The 15870-nt window shown below is 47.1% G+C and overlaps 1 protein-coding gene across 1 annotated transcript in view; it reads left to right on the top strand.

The window, feature by feature from the left end:
* Positions 1 to 15870, top strand: part of LOC118376209 (rho guanine nucleotide exchange factor 25-like) — a 123996-nt gene that overhangs the window by 59454 nt on the left and 48672 nt on the right. The window contains exons 2-4 of the mRNA XM_052484938.1: positions 1505 to 1872; positions 8040 to 8150; positions 15556 to 15677. Coding sequence (XP_052340898.1) covers positions 1505 to 1872; positions 8040 to 8150; positions 15556 to 15677 — 601 coding nt within the window. The remainder of the gene's footprint in view (positions 1 to 1504; positions 1873 to 8039; positions 8151 to 15555; positions 15678 to 15870) is intronic.

Here is a 15870-nt window from a genome sequence, read left to right as displayed (position 1 = left end):
GGGGAGAGTTACTGATGAGGGATGGGGATGGGGGAGAGTTACTGATGAGGGAGGGTGAGGGGGAGAGTTACTGTTGAGGGAGGGGGAGAGTTACTGATGAGGGAGGGGGAGAGAGGGGAGAGTTACTGTTGAGGGAGGGGGAGAGTTTCTGATGAGGGAGGGGGAGAGTTACTGATGAGGGAGGGGGAGAGTTACTGATGAGGGAGGGGGGACAGAGGGAAGAGTTACTGTTGAGGGAGGGGGAGAGTTACTGATGAGGGAGGGGGAGAGTTACTGATGAGGGAAGGGGGGAGAGGGGAGAGTTACTGATGAGGGGGAGGGGGAGAGTTACTGTTGAGGGAGGGGGAGAGTTACTGATGAGGGAGGGGGAGAGTTACTGATGAGGGAAGGGGGAGAGAGGGGAGAGTTACTGATGAGGGAGGGGGAGAGTTTCTGATGAGGGAGGGGGAGAGTTACTGATGAGGGAGGGGGAGAGTTACTGATGAGGGAGGGGGGACAGAGGGAAGAGTTACTGTTGAGGGAGGGGGAGAGTTACTGATGAGGGAGGGGGAGAGTTACTGATGAGCGAGGGGGAGAGTTACTGATGAGGGAGCGGGAGAGTTACTGATGAGGGAGCGGGAGAGTTACTGATGGTCATCCAGCTCTATGATCACTCAGCTCTGTGTTCACCTAGCTCTATGATCACTCAGCTCTGTGTTCACCTGGCTCTATGGTCATCCAGCTCTATGATCACTCAGCTCTGTGTTCACCTGGCTCTATGGTCATCCAGCTCTATGATCACTCAGCTCTGTGTTCAACCAGCTCTATGGTCATCTAGCTCTATGGTCATCCAGCTCTGTGTTCACCTAGCTCTATGGTCATCCAGCTCTGTGTTCACCTAGCTCTATGGTCATCCAGCTCTATGGTCATCTAGCTCTATGGTCATCCAGCTCTGTGTTCACCTAGCTCTATGGTCATCCAGCTCTGTATTCACCTAGCTCTATGGTCATCTAGCTCTATGGTCATCCAGCTCTGTATTCACCTAGCTCTATGGTCATCCAGCTCTATGGTCATCCAGCTCTATGGTCATCCAGCTCTGTATTCACCTAGCTCTATGGTCATCCAGCTCTATGGTCATCCAGCTCTATGGTCATCCAGCTCTATGGTCATCTAGCTCTATGGTCACCTAGCTCTATGGTCATCCAGCTCTATGGTCATCCAGCTCTGTGTTCATCTAGCTCTATGGTCATCCAGCTCTGTGTTCATCCAGCTCTATGGTCATCCAGCTCTATGGTCATCCATTGTTTAGCTAGCGTATTTATCCCGCTCTAGTTCTGCACCAAAAATATGTGTCTGCTGCTGTGTGTCTGCTGCTGCCCTTTGCCTTAGTTAAACTTCCATTCGTCTATCTGGAGAGATGAGAAATCCCAGTCGTTGACTTAGAGAGTTTATCATACCTGTTATGTGACCTTTGCCCCCTCCCTCCATCTCCCGTTTTCCCTCTCCCTCCTCTCCCTCCCTCCAGACTCATACTCGGCTGCAGGCAGCGAGGGTAGCATCTCCACCTCCGTGGCGTCCTTGCCTCCGACCCTGACGGTTTCCTGTAGCTCCGCCCCCAGCTCCCCAGGCTCGCGACGTTCCGTAAGCACCTTGAAGAAGTGGCTGACCAATCCAGTCCGCAAGCTCAGCGCTGGGACCGTCAACATCTCAGCCAGCTCCAAGGGGGAGCGGCAGGTCAGGAAGTTGGATGGGGGATGCAAATCCCCTCCTCCTATTCCCCCTTCTAGGCACAGTCATGACCTGGGCCTGGGCCTGGGAGGGCTGGGGCTTGGCAGACCCCTAGGATCAGAGGACCACCTCACCACTATACTACCCATCACACACAAAGAGATGGTGAGTGGAGAGGCATTGCTAAGCACCAGTTTTACCTTTGTAAAGGTAGAGAACACTAGGGATACAAACACCTACATTACATACAAGTATGTACAGTACCAGTCAACACCTACTCATTAAAGGGTTTTTCTTTGGAATAATAGTGAAGACATCAAAACTATGAAATAACACATATGGAGTAACCAAAAAAACACAGAGTGAAGGAAAAGCAGCCAACAAGTGCTCAGCTAATGTGGGAACTCCTTCAAGACTGTTGGAAAAGCATTACCGGTGAAACTGGTTAAGAGAATGTCAAGAGTGTGCAAAGCTGTCATCAAGGCAAAGGGTGACTACTTTGAAGAATATCAAATATCAAATATATTTAGACTTTTTTGGTTACTACATGATTCCATATGTGTTATTTCATCGTTTTCATTTCTTCACTATTCGTCTACAATGTAGAAAATAGTACAAATAAAGAAAAACCCTTGAATGAGTAGGTGTGTCCAAACTACTGACTGGTACTGTACATACAGGTTACATACAGTGAGGACTAGCTACTCTACATTGGGACTATTGGGACTATGGGTACTGACAGATTTGAAATGGACCTCTTAAGTCAACTCCTCAGTATAATGTGTAGAAATCCCATAATATCTGTATCACAAGATAGGCCTATCAACAATAGGCTGATTGTCAAAGTGGTTGACAAAGTCATCCGCAGAGAGGGAGAGGTGGAGGATTAAGGAGGGAGGATAAGGTGGAAAATAGTTTCCTAGGGTTAGAGGCAGAAGCTTGAAATTTACTGATAGAAAGTGGCTTTAGCAGCAGATACAGAGGAAGAGAAGGTAGAGAGGAGGGGGTGAAAGGATGATAGGTCCTCTGGAAGATTTGTTTTCCTCCATTTCCGCTCAGCTGCCGCAGCCCTGTTCTGTAGGATTGTAATGAGACTCAGCCACGGAGCAGGAGGGGAGGGCCGAGCAGGCCGGGAGGAAAGGGGACAGTACGAGTCATAGGATGCAGAAAGGGAGGAGAGTAGGGTCGAAGAGGCAGAATCAGGAGACAGGAGGGGAGGGCCGAGCAGGCCTGGAGGAAAGGGGACAGTACGAGTCATAGGATGCAGAAAGGGAGGAGATTAGGGTCGAAGAGGCAGAATCAGGAGACAGGAGGGGAGGGCCGAGCAGGCCTGGAGGAAAGGGGACAGTACGAGTCATAGGATGCAGAAAGGGAGGAGATTAGGGTCGAAGAGGCAGAATCAGGAGACAGGAGGGGAGGGCCGAGCAGGCCTGGAGGAAAGGGGACAGTAGGAGTCATAGGATGCAGAAAGGGAGGAGATTAGGGTCGAAGAGGCAGAATCAGGAGACAGGAGGGGAGGGCCGAGCAGGCCTGGAGGAAAGGGGACAGTACGAGTCATAGGATGCAGAAAGGGAGGAGATTAGGGTCGAAGAGGCAGAATCAGGAGACAGGAGGGGAGGGCCGAGCAGGGTTGGAGGACAGGAGACAGAAAAGGAAACAACAAAAAAAGTAGTGATCAGAGACCTGGGGGCGAAGAGTAGCAGATTATAGGAGAACAGTCTCTAGTAAAGATGAGGTCAACTGTATTGTCTGACTTGTGATTTGGAGGGGATAGGGAAAGGGTTATGTTAAAAGAGGCAGGGAGGGGAAAAAGAGAGTTGGAAAGACATGAATCGAAGGCAGATGCCTCGAGGTGGAGGGTCAGCAGGTACGAAGGACAGTGAGTCAGAAAAGGAAACAACAAAAAAGTAGTGATGAGAAACCAAGGCCACTTGGGGGGTGAAAGATGGAAAAGTCTCTTAAAGATTAGGTGACAGCATGGATTGTCACATGAGAAGATGGACTGGTGAGAAAATATCCAGTTAAAATGAGGCAGGGCCTCCAGGGGAAAAAGGGATGCGAAAGATATTGAATCGAACAGGTGTTCTGGACCGAGGTGGCAGCGCAAATAGAAGAGGAGTGAGTCAGTCAGGAAATTAGGTATGGAAGGTGTCAAGGATTGAGGAAAGGAGAGAGGCCACTTGGTGAGGTGAAAGAGGAAAGAGGAGCAAACAGGTATGGAGATGGAGAGAGGAGAAGATGGAGAGGAGCAAATAGGTATAGTTAGGAGAAGGATGAGGAGAGGAGCAAACAGGTATGGAGAGGAGAGAGGAGAGGAGCAAACAGGTATTGGAGAGGAAGAGGAGAGAGGAGAGAGGAGAGAGGCAGAGCAAACAGGTATGGAGAGGAGAGAGGAGAGGAGCAAACAGGTATGGAGAGGAGAGAGGAGAGGAGCAAACAGGTATGGAGAGGAGAGAGGAGAGAGGAGAGAGGAGAGGAGCAAACAGGTATGGAGAGGAGAGAGAGGAGAGGAGCAAACAGGTATGGAGAGGAGAGAGGAGAGAGGAGAGAGGAGAGGAGCAAACAGGTATGGAGAGGAGAGAGGAGAGGAGCAAACAGGTATGGAGAGGGAGAGAGGAGAGAGGAGAGAGGAGAGAGGAGAGGAGCAAACAGGTATGGAGAGGAGAGAGGAGAGGAGCAAACAGGTATGGAGAGGAGAGGAGAGAGGAGCAAACAGGTATGGAGAGGAGAGAGGAGAGGAGCAAACAGGTATGGAGAGGAGAGAGGAGAGAGGAGCAAACAGGTATGGAGAGGAGAGAGGAGAGGAGCAAACAGGTATGGAGAGGAGAGAGGAGAGGAGCAAACAGGTATGGAGAGGAGAGGAGAGAGGAGCAAACAGGTATGGAGAGGAGAGAGGAGAGGAGCAAACAGGTATGGAGAGGTGAGAGGAGAGAGGAGAGAGGAGAGAGGAGAGAGGAGAGGAGCAAACAGGTATGGAGAGGAGAGAGGAGAGGAGCAAACAGGTATGGAGAGGAGAGGAGAGAGGAGCAAACAGGTATGGAGAGGAGAGAGGAGAGGAGCAAACAGGTATGGAGAGGAGAGGAGAGAGGAGCAAACAGGTATGGAGAGGAGAGAGGAGAGGAGCAAACAGGTATGGAGAGGAGAGAGGAGAGGAGCAAACAGGTATGGAGAGGAGAGGAGAGAGGAGCAAACAGGTATGGAGAGGAGAGAGGAGAGGAGCAAACAGGTATGGAGAGGAGAGAGGAGAGAGGAGAGAGGAGAGAGGAGCAAACAGGTATGGAGAGGAGAGAGGAGAGGAGCAAACAGGTATGGAAAACACACACATAGCTGCCAAAGCTACAAAAGAGCAAAATGAGATCATCTGAAATTAACTAAGCAATATATTCAAGTCAAATCAAACCAAATCAAATCGAATTTTATTTGTCACATACACATGGTTAGCAGATGTTAATGCGAGTGTAGCGAAATGCTTGTGCTTCTAGTTCCGACAATGCAGTAATAACCAACAAGTAATCTAGCTAACAATTCCAAAACTACTACCTTATAGACACAAGTGTAAGGGGGATAAAGAATATGTACATAAAGATATATATATATATATATATATGAGTGAGTGATGGTACAGAGCGGCATAGGCGAGACACAGTAGATGGTATTGAGTGCAGTATATACATATGAGATGAGTATGTAAACAAAGTGGCATAGTTAAAGTGGCTAGTGATACATGTATTACATAAAGATGCAGTAGATGATATAGAGTACAGTATATACATATACATATGAGATGAATAATGTAGGGTATGTAAACATTATATTAGGTAGCATTGTTTAAAGTGGCTAGTGATATATTTTCCATCATTTTCCATCAATTCCCATTATTAAAGTGGCTGGAGTTGAGTCAGTGTGTTGGCAGCAGCCACTCAATGTTAGTGGTGGCTGTTTAACAGTCTGATGGCCTTGAGATAGAAGCTGTTTTTCAGTCTCTCGGTCCCAGCTTTGATGCACCTGTACTGACCTCGCCTTCTGGATGATAGCGGGGTGAACAGGCAGTGGCTCGGGTGGTTGTTGTCCTTGATGATCTTTATGGCCTTCCTGTAACATCGGGTGGTGTAGGTGTCCTGGAGGGCAGGTACTTTGCCCCCGGTGATGCGTTGTGCAGACCTCACTACCCTCTGGAGAGCCTTACGGTTGTGGGCGGAGCAGTTGCCGTACCAGGCGGTGATACAGCCCGACAGGATGCTCTCGATTGTGCATCTGTAGAAGTTTGTGAGTGCTTTTGGTGACAAGCCGAATTTCTTCAGCCTCCTGAGGTCGAAGAGGCGCTGCTGCGCCTTCTTCACGATGCTGTCTGTGTGGGTGGACCAATTCAGTTTGTCTGTGATGTGTACGCCGAGGAACTTAAAACTTACTACCCTCTCCACTACTGTTCCATCAATGTGGATAGGGGGGTGTTCCCTCTGCTGTTTCCTGAAGTCCACAATCATCTCCTTAGTTTTGTTGACGTTGAGTGTGAGGTTATTTTCCTGACACCACACTCCGAGGGCCCTCACCTCCTCCCTGTAGGCCGTCTCGTCGTTGTTGGTAATCAAGCCTACCACTGTTGTGTTGTCCGCAAACTTGATGATTGAGTTGGAGGCGTGCGTGGCCACGCAGTCGTGGGTGAACAGGGAGTACAGGAGAGGGCTCAGAACGCACCCTTGTGGGGCCCCAGTGTTGAGGATCAGCGGGGTGGAAATGTTGTTGCCTACCCTCACCACCTGGGGGCGGCCCGTCAGGAAGTCCAGTACCCAGTTGCACAGGGCGGGGTCGAGACCCAGGGTCTCGAGCTTGATGACGAGCTTGGAGGGCACTATGGTGTTAAATGCCGAACTGTAGTCGATGAACAGCATTCTCACATAGGTATTCCTCTTGTCCAGATGGGTTAGGGCAGTGTGCAGTGTGGTTGAGATTGCATCGTCTGTGGACCTATTTGGGCGGTAAGCAAATTGGAGTGGGTCTAGGGTGTCAGGTAGGGTGGAGGTGATATGGTCCTTGACTAGTCTCTCAAAGTGAGTGCTACGGGGCGGTAGTCGTTTAGCTCAGTTACCTTAGCTTTCTTGGGAACAGGAACAGTGGTGGCCCTCTTGAAGCATGTGGGAACAACAGACTGGGATAGGGATTGACGCGGCTGGGGATGCCATCTGGGCCTGCAGCCTTGCGAGGGTTGACACGTTTAAATGTTTTCCTCACGTTGGCTGCAGTGAAGGAGAGTCCGCATGTTTTAGTTGCGGGCCGTGTCAGTGGCACTGTATTGTCCTCAAAGCGGGCAAAAAAAAGTTATTTTAGTCTGCCTGGGAGCAAGACATCCTGGTCCGTGACGGGGCTTCTTTTTGTAATTCGTGATTGACTGTAGACCCTGCCACATACCTCTTGTGTCTGAGCCGTTGAATTGAGATTCTACTTTGTCTCTATACTGACGCTTAGCTTGTTTGATTGCCTTGCGGAGGGAATAACTACACTGTTTGTATTCGTTCATGTTTCCGGTCACCTTGCCCTGATTAAAAGCAGTGGTTCGGGCTTTCAGTTTCACGCGAATGCTGCCATCAATCCATGGTTTCTGGTTTGGGAATGTTTTTATCGTTGCTATGGGAATGACATCTTCAACGCACGTTCTAATGAACTCGCAGAACTGAGAGTGGTGTGGAGCCTTCCTCTGTTTCTTGGCAGAACAACTCGGCAGAACTGTCTTAGTTTTGGCGACGTTTTTAGTTAAAGAGATTACTATTCCTGAGCAAATATCTACGTATAAGATCAAGATCAACTACCTTTTCTGTGTAAATATCTACCAGCAGCTTGCCCAACAGCCCATTGACAGTACAGTACCTCACCAATGAATACCAACGCAGTTGACTGCTACATGATTTACCCGTAGTTTACCCACATGATGTACACGTGGTGGATAGGCACAGTGTGATTACAGTTGCGATGCTAGTTAGTTATAATGATAACAGCCCTGGAGATGGTGATTCTGATATCTTACTCCTGGGGATGTTTCTGACAGTCACAGTATTGCAAGGATTTAATGTGCTGTTGATGTTTATGTTGTTGTGTTATGTTGAGTAATGATGTTCTCCCTCTGTGTGTGTGTGTGTGTGTGTGTGTGTGTGTGTGTGTGTGTGTGTGTGTGTGTGTGTGTGTGTGTGTGTGTGTGTGTGTGTGTGTGTGTGTGTGTGTGTGTGTGTGTGTGTGTGTGTGTGTGTGTGTGTGTGTGTGTGTGTGTGTGTGTGTGTGTGTGTGTGTGTGTGTGTGTGTGTGTGTGTGTGTGTGTGTGTGTGTGTGTGTGTGTGTTGTAGGAGTGCAGGTATAGGTTGGCCAGTCCTGAGGAGCTTTCCTCAGCAACCCTAAACTCTCCCATCTACTTGTCTGACTCACTACAGGGCTGTATTGCACTTGCCTACACACAGGTGAGTCAAACCACAGACACACATACAGCCCTCGCACACACACACACTCAAACGAACAAACACACACACACACACACACGCACAAGTCTGTCCCAACACACAGCCCTGTGTAACAAAGGTGGTTCAGTAAACCATGTTTGCATGTTGACAAACCTTGCCTGAAACCTGACAACTGGTGTTAGGCCCTTGAGCAAATGCCTAGGTCTAAGAGGCTAAACTAGGTAGATACAGACATACAATCTTATTGACATGGTCACAGATTACACAGTCAACTTATCCAACCATAAAAAAACACAATCAATCGGACTGATGAACTGATGAAACACTCTATTGATGATCTATAGAAGGCTTTAGCTGTTGCTGCTCAGTGTATATGGGGACAGGGGAGAGTCTAATGATTTCCTCTGAGGAAAAACAGACCGGTAGGTGACATGGGTACAACACAAGGCTTCGTTTCCATGGCGCCTGAGACAGACCTGGGTATGAAACATCTCAGGGTCCATTCTATCCGGAATCCTTGGGACGTCCCTACCCCCCATTGAAGTTGACTTTTTAAATAGTAAAGGTAGGCTAAAAGTGATTCACTTTTAGGTAAGGGTTGTTGTTATGGTTAAGGTAAGGGTAGGGGTTTAGGTTAGGGTTTAGAGTATGGACGTCCGAAGGATCCCAGATCACCGCCACCGCTGCTGGGCTTGGCTGATCAAACATAGTTTCTCGGTCTCAGATACACATGCAGACACACACACCTAGATGAACTCAAGATCCTCTCAGAGTTCATCAATAGGAGGCAGTCCAGTGGGGAAGGTTTGTCAAGACTTCTTCCTAAAACGGCACCCTATCTCCTACATAGTGCACTACTACAGGGAATAGGGTGCCATTTGGGACACTAGACTAGTAAGGGTTGATAGATGCATTATGTGTGATAGATGCATTAACATACTACAAAGAAAATCCCTACAGATAAAAAGAAAATGTCATTGATAGGAGAAATGTAATGGAAGATGACTACTGTTCCAGGAAATGAGTCTAAACAATGGCTTTGCTCTTTCATTTACACATCAAACAATTGGAATTGTGTGAACGGCAACAGCAAATGGTATAGATGGCATTTGGAACAGAGAACAGGGTTGTAAGGGGGCCTGGATAGTGAACACTATGACAAAACACATCAGAGAGCCAGCGCTCATTCCTACTGGACTCTTACCAGGGTCAGTGTTGATAAAAGGGTTTGAAACCGAGTGGAACAAGGGAGCTATATCTGAACTTTTCCAATAACAACACAGATTTCCAAATGTTTTGTTACAGTGTGCCCTACTGAACATGACCCAGGGAGGGGGTCATTCCCCCTGCAGTTCATTATAGCAGCCAGTCATAAGGCTCTGAAGGCAGGATTACACACAGTCAGAGACAGATGGGAGAGAAGGGAAGGAGATCACTGGTTCAGTCTGTACTGCCAGAAGAGGGAAGAGAGGAAAGAGAGGGAGAGAGAAAAATAGGTATTAAAGTATGTAGGTCAGTCATCTCAGGGTCTCTCTCTCCCTCTCTCCTATTCTTCTCCCTCTATCACTGTCATTCTCCATCTCTCTCTTTCTCTCTCTCCTTCCTCCCCTCCTTTGACAGATTTACTGTTTCTCTTTCAGGAAAGGAAGAGAAAAAGTTAAGACTTCTTAGAACATCCCCTCTACTTCTCTCTCTCACACACACACACACACACACACACACACACACACACACACACACACACACACACACACACACACACACACACACACACACACACACACACACACACACACACACACACACACACACACACACACACACACACACACACACACACACACACACACACACACACACACACAAACAGACAGACAGACAGACAGACAGACAGACAGACAGACAGACAGACAGACAGACAGACAGACAGACAGACAGACAGACAGACACCACACAGAGTGAGAGACACACACACACAAACCCTACCTACACCTCAATAAGGCATAAACAACAGGAGCACCATGCTCTCAGCTTTTATTAAAACTCTTACAGATTTAAAGTTGGCTTCTGTGTAGAAAAACAAAACAAGCACAATAGAGGAGTGAAGGGGGGGCATAGAAAGAGAGCTGTGTGTGTGTGTGTATCTTTCCTGTGGGGTTCTACCAGATACAGAGAACATCTGGTAGTGATCCATGTCACACAGTCAGGGAGACCTGTCAGCCAGGGTAGAGCTCTGCTGGAGGGCTGGAGGCTTGGAGACCTGTCAGCCAGGGTAGAGCTCTGCTGGAGGCCTGGAGGGCTGGAGACCTGTCAGCCAGGGTAGAGCTCTGCTGGAGGGCTGGAGGCTTGGAGACCTGTCAGCCAGGGTAGAGCTCTGCTGGAGGCCTGGAGGGCTGGAGGCTTGGAGACCTGTCAACCAGGGTAGAGCTCTGCTGGAGGGCTGGAGGCTTGGAGACCTGTCAGCCAGGGTAGAGCTCTGCTGGAGGCCTGGAAGCCTGGAGACCTGTCAGCCAGGGTAGAGCTCTGCTGGAGGGCTGGAGGCTTGGAGACCTGTCAGCCAGGGTAGAGCTCTGCTGGAGGGCTGGAGGCTTGGAGACCTGTCAGCCAGGGTAGAGCTCTGCTGGAGGCCTGGAGGGCTGGAGGCCTGGAGACCTGTCAGCCAGGGTAGAGCTCTGCTGGAGGCCTGGAGGGCTGGAGGCATGGAGACCTGTCAGCCAGGGTAGAGCTCTGCTGGAGGCCTGGAGGGCTGGAAGCGTGGAGACCTGTCAGCCAAGGTAGAGCTCTGCTGGAGGCCTGGAGGGCTGGAGGCCTGGAGGGCTGGAGGCCTGGAGACCTGTCAGCCAGGGTAGAGCTCTGCTGGAGGCCTGGAGACCTGTCAGCCAGGGTAGAGCTCTGCTGGAGGCCTGGAGACCTGTCAGCCAGGGTAGAGCTCTGCTGGAGGCCTGGAGGGCTGGAGGCCTGGAGACCTGTCAGCCAGGGTAGAGCTCTGCTGGAGGCCTGGAGACCTGTCAGCCAGGGTAGAGCTCTGCTGGAGATGTTAATACCATCATACCATTTCTGTAACATACCGGGGTATACTCTGTTATTATACAGCACACAAACCTATTTTAGGCAACAGGGATCTTGATCCAGGAGGGAACTGAATGTCTCTGCTGTACCCAAGAAAACTGATCTTGACATCTAGACACCTAGCTAGCACGCTAGCAAACCAAATGCGTAGCTGGAGCCCTGAGCTGGATAACATATATTTGACACATCTTAAATGTCTTATAGTTCTACTTAACTGATAGTTATAAGCAGTGGCGTAGCACGCACCCTACACCACACACAGAGAAGTATACACATCAACACAACCACACACACACTGTGTGCTCTGCAGCTTTAGTGAAATGACACATTTGCAGAAGTTGATGGGAAATAAAAGCCCATATACATTACATGACCAAATGTATGTGGACAACTGCTCGTCGAACATCTCATTTCAAAATGATGGACATTAATATGGAGTTGGTCTCCCCCTTGCTGCTATAACAGCCTCTACTCTTCTGGGAAGGCTTTCCACTAGATGTTGGAACATTGCTGCTACAACAGCCTCCACTCTTTCGGGAAGGCTTTCAACTAGATGTCGGAACATTGCTGCGGGGATTTGCTTCCATTCAGCCACAAGAGCATTAGTAAGGTCCAGCACTGATGTTGAGGGTTTAGGCCTGTCTCATAGTCAGCGTTCCAATTTATCCCAAAGGTGTTCAATGGGGTTGAGGTCAGGGCTGTGTGCAGTCAAGTTCTTCCACAACGACCCTGACAAACCATATCTGTAAGGACATCACTTTGCACGTCAGTTAAGAACAAATTCTTATTTTCAATGACGGCCTAGGAACAGTGGGTTAACTGCCTTGTTCAGGGGCAGAACGACAGATGTTTACCTTGTCAGCTCGGGGATTCAATCTTGCAAGCTTTTGGTTACTAGTCCAACGCTCTAACCCCCAGGTTACCTGCCGGCATTGTCATACTGAAACAGGAAAGGGCCTTTCTCAAATTGTTGCCACAAAGTTGGAAGCACAGAATCATCTAGAATGTCATTGTTGGCTGTAGCATTAAGATTTCCCTTCACTGGAACTAAGGGGCCTAGCCCGAACCATGAGCAACAGCCCCTGACCATTATTCACCCTCCACCAAACTTTACAGTTGGCACTATGAGTTGGGGCAGGAAGCATTCTCCTGGTAGGAGCTATAAGAGGATGGGCTCATTGTAATGGGTGGAATGGAATAAATGTAACGCCAGCCATTACAATGAGCCCATCTTACTATAGCTCCTCCCACCAAACTTCTCAGCTCCTCTGGTGTGTATGCTTGGCCAGGCGTAAATAGGTTGACATCCACTATTCTAAAATTATGTACATGCCGATCGGAAGACTGTAGCCAATGAACATGACACTGAACAAGAACAAGATATTGTATGTTCAGACAAGCATACAAGTGTATGTTAATGCTGACACAAGCATTGAGCTAATCATGTAAATGTAATTAACTGGAGAGTCAGGCACCACAAAATAATATTTATAGTGCTGTTGTCTTCCGAATAAACTCTTAAAGACCTAGTAATATTTTACATCAATAGCAGTCGATATTAATCCTCATCTTAATTCAGTGATTGACTGATTGAGCAGAGCCCTGTCTTACATTACATTAGACGTAAACAAAATAATTAGCATAGTCGGCGCTACACAAAACGCACAAATAAAATATAAAAACATTCATTACCTTTGACCATCTTCTTTGTTGGCACTCCTAGATGTCCCATAAACATCACTATCGCGTCTTTTTTCGATTAAATCGGTCCATATATAGCCTAGATATCGATCTATGAAGACTGTGTGATCAACGAAAAAAATAGCGTTTTATAACGTAACGTCATTTTTTCAAATTAAAAAAGTTGACGATAAACTTTCACAAAACACTTCGAAATACTTTTGTAATGCAACTTTAGGTATTAGTAAACGTTAATAAGCGATCAAATTGATCACGAGGCGATGTATATTCTATAGCTGTACGTCTGGAAATAATGTCCGGGTAAATCTCAACCAAAATATCCGGTCGGAGACCGGAAGAACTGCGCTGCCTCGTGTCTGTTTGACCAAGAAACAAATCATAGGCAAATGACAAGACTGTTGACATCGTGTGGAAGCTGTAGGTATTGCAACCTCAGCCCCATTTAATGTGGTTCACGTTTAACAATGGGTTGAAGTGGCGCATGGATATATTTTCCCATTTTCAGTGATCAGATCTTCCTGCACTTTTCGATGAAACGCACGTACTGTTATAGTCACAGCCGTGATTTAACCAGTTTTATAAACGTCTGAGTGTTTTCTATCCACACATACTAATCATATGCATATACTATATTCCTGGCATGAGTAGCAGGGCGCTGATATGTTGCGCAATTTTTAACAGAATGTTCGAAAAAGTAGGGGGTAGGAGTAACAGGTTAAGTACCACCCCATATGTTCAATTGTTCGGATTACCAGAATACAGTTAATTTCCCCCCACCTTCTGATGTTCCCAGAATCTCTATGTTAACCAAGGTTTTTGCAAATGTAACATCAGTAGGGTAGAGAGTAGAGCTCGACCTATTATGACTTTTTTCAATGCCGATATCGAGACCATAAAAGCAGATACTGATTAAATCGGACGATTTTTTATTTCTTTATTTGTAATAAGACAATTACAACAGTACATCAATAAAATCAATTTAGCCTCAAGTTAATAATGAAACATATTCAATTTTGTTTAAATAATGCAAAAACAAAGTCTTGGAGAAGAAAGTAAAAGTGCAATATGTTCCATGTAAAATACATGCCATGTAAGGAAGCTAACGTTTCAGTTCCTTGCTCAGAACATGAGAACATATGAAAGCTGGTGGTTCCTTTTAACATGAGTCTTCAATATTCCCCGTTAAGAAGTTTTAGGTTGTAGTTATTATAGGAATTATAGGACTATTTCCCTCTATACCATTTGTATTTCATTAACCTTTGACTATTGGATGTTCTTATAGGCACTTTAGTATTGCCAGTGTAACAGTATAGCTTCCGTCCCTCTCCTCGCTCCTCCCTGGGCTCGAACCAGCAACAAAACAACAATTAGTGTGTGCTAACTAGCTAGCCATTTCACTTCGGTTACACAAGCCTCATCTCGGGAGTTGATAGGCTTGAAGTCATAAACAGCGCAATGCTCGACGCACAACGAAGAGCTGTTGGCAAAACGCACGAAAGTACTGTTTGAATGAATGTTTACGTGCCTGCTCTGCCTACCACCGCTCAGTCAGATACTTGTATGCTCAGTCAGATTATATGCAACGCAGGACACGCTAGATAATATCTAGTAATATCATCAACCATGTGTAGTTAACTAGTGGTTATGATTGATTGTTCTTTATAAGACACATTTATTGCTAGCTGGCAACTTACCTTGGCTTACTGCATTCCCGTAACAGTCTCCTTGTGGAGTGCAACAAGAGAGAGGCAGGTCGTTATTGCGTTGGACTAGTCAACTGTAAGGTTGCAAGATTGGATCCCCCGAGCTGACAAGGTGAAAATCTGTTGTTCTGCCCCTGAACAACCCACTGTTCCTAGGCCGTCTTTGAAAATAAGAATGTGTTCTTAACTGACTTGCCTAGTTAATCAAATAAAGATTAAATAAAGGTGTTGAAAATTATTATTATGATTTTTTTAAATCGGCAAATCGGCGCCCAAAAATACTGACTGATTTCCGATTGTTATGAAAACTTGAAATCGGCCCTAATTAATTGGCCATTCAGATTAATCGTTCGACCTCTAGTAGAGAGAGGAAAAAGGGGGGAAGAGGTATTTATGACTGTCATGAAACCTACCCCTCAGGTCAACGTCAAGACACCACACTCCGTTACTTGTCCAATATTTCAATGTTTTGTACCGGGTCGCTTTTTTTGAGCTGGTCTGTAGCCCTCTCTACCTCCCCCTTCCTTTCTTTTTCATGGTGACTTCACCACATACAACACCAGAGTTCCTAAACTTTGTCCTGGCTTATAAAAATAACCAACTCATTTGGGAAACCCTGCCTTACACCATTATTAGTGACAGTGAGATCCCCTTCATTCTGGTCCATAGTGTCTGGCTGCTCTCCCTCCCTCTCTTGTCACCTTGGCGACCTGCATCATTATCCTCCCATTCTCTCTCTCACTTTGCCTCTCCTTCTCTCTTTACCTCACCCTGCCTCCCTCTTCCTTATTTGATCTATCTAACACATTGCCTCCATCTTTCTCTCTTCCTCTATCCCTCCATTTTACCGTTCTCTCTCTCTCTATCTTCAGATTGTCAACGGACCACAGATTATATCATAACCCTATTCCCTGTCCCGTCTGTTTGACCAGGATACTCAGGCCACCAATGTCTATCCAGATGACAATGTCTCAGTATTGATGGACAACACCCCCAGCCAATCATCAGCGGCTGACAGTGAGGAGGAGAGGAGGAGTGCCTTAGAGAAGAGCATGTAAGTGACTCAACTGTAATTACACAACACTGCCCTTACTACCCCTTACTCTAAAACTGACCAAAGTTTGATGTACAACACAGCATTTTCATGAGCATCATGTATGGCTGCAAATAATTATCTTAAAGGGGCAATCTGCAGTTAAAACAATTACAAATGGGTTCACCCCACCACTGTTTTGGTGAAGGATTGT

The sequence above is a fragment of the Oncorhynchus keta genome, chromosome 28, assembly GCF_023373465.1.
Source record: "Oncorhynchus keta strain PuntledgeMale-10-30-2019 chromosome 28, Oket_V2, whole genome shotgun sequence".
Lineage (NCBI taxonomy): Eukaryota > Metazoa > Chordata > Actinopteri > Salmoniformes > Salmonidae > Oncorhynchus > Oncorhynchus keta.
Note: the sequence above shows the minus strand (reverse complement) of the source record. Positions and strands in the feature narration are given on the sequence as shown.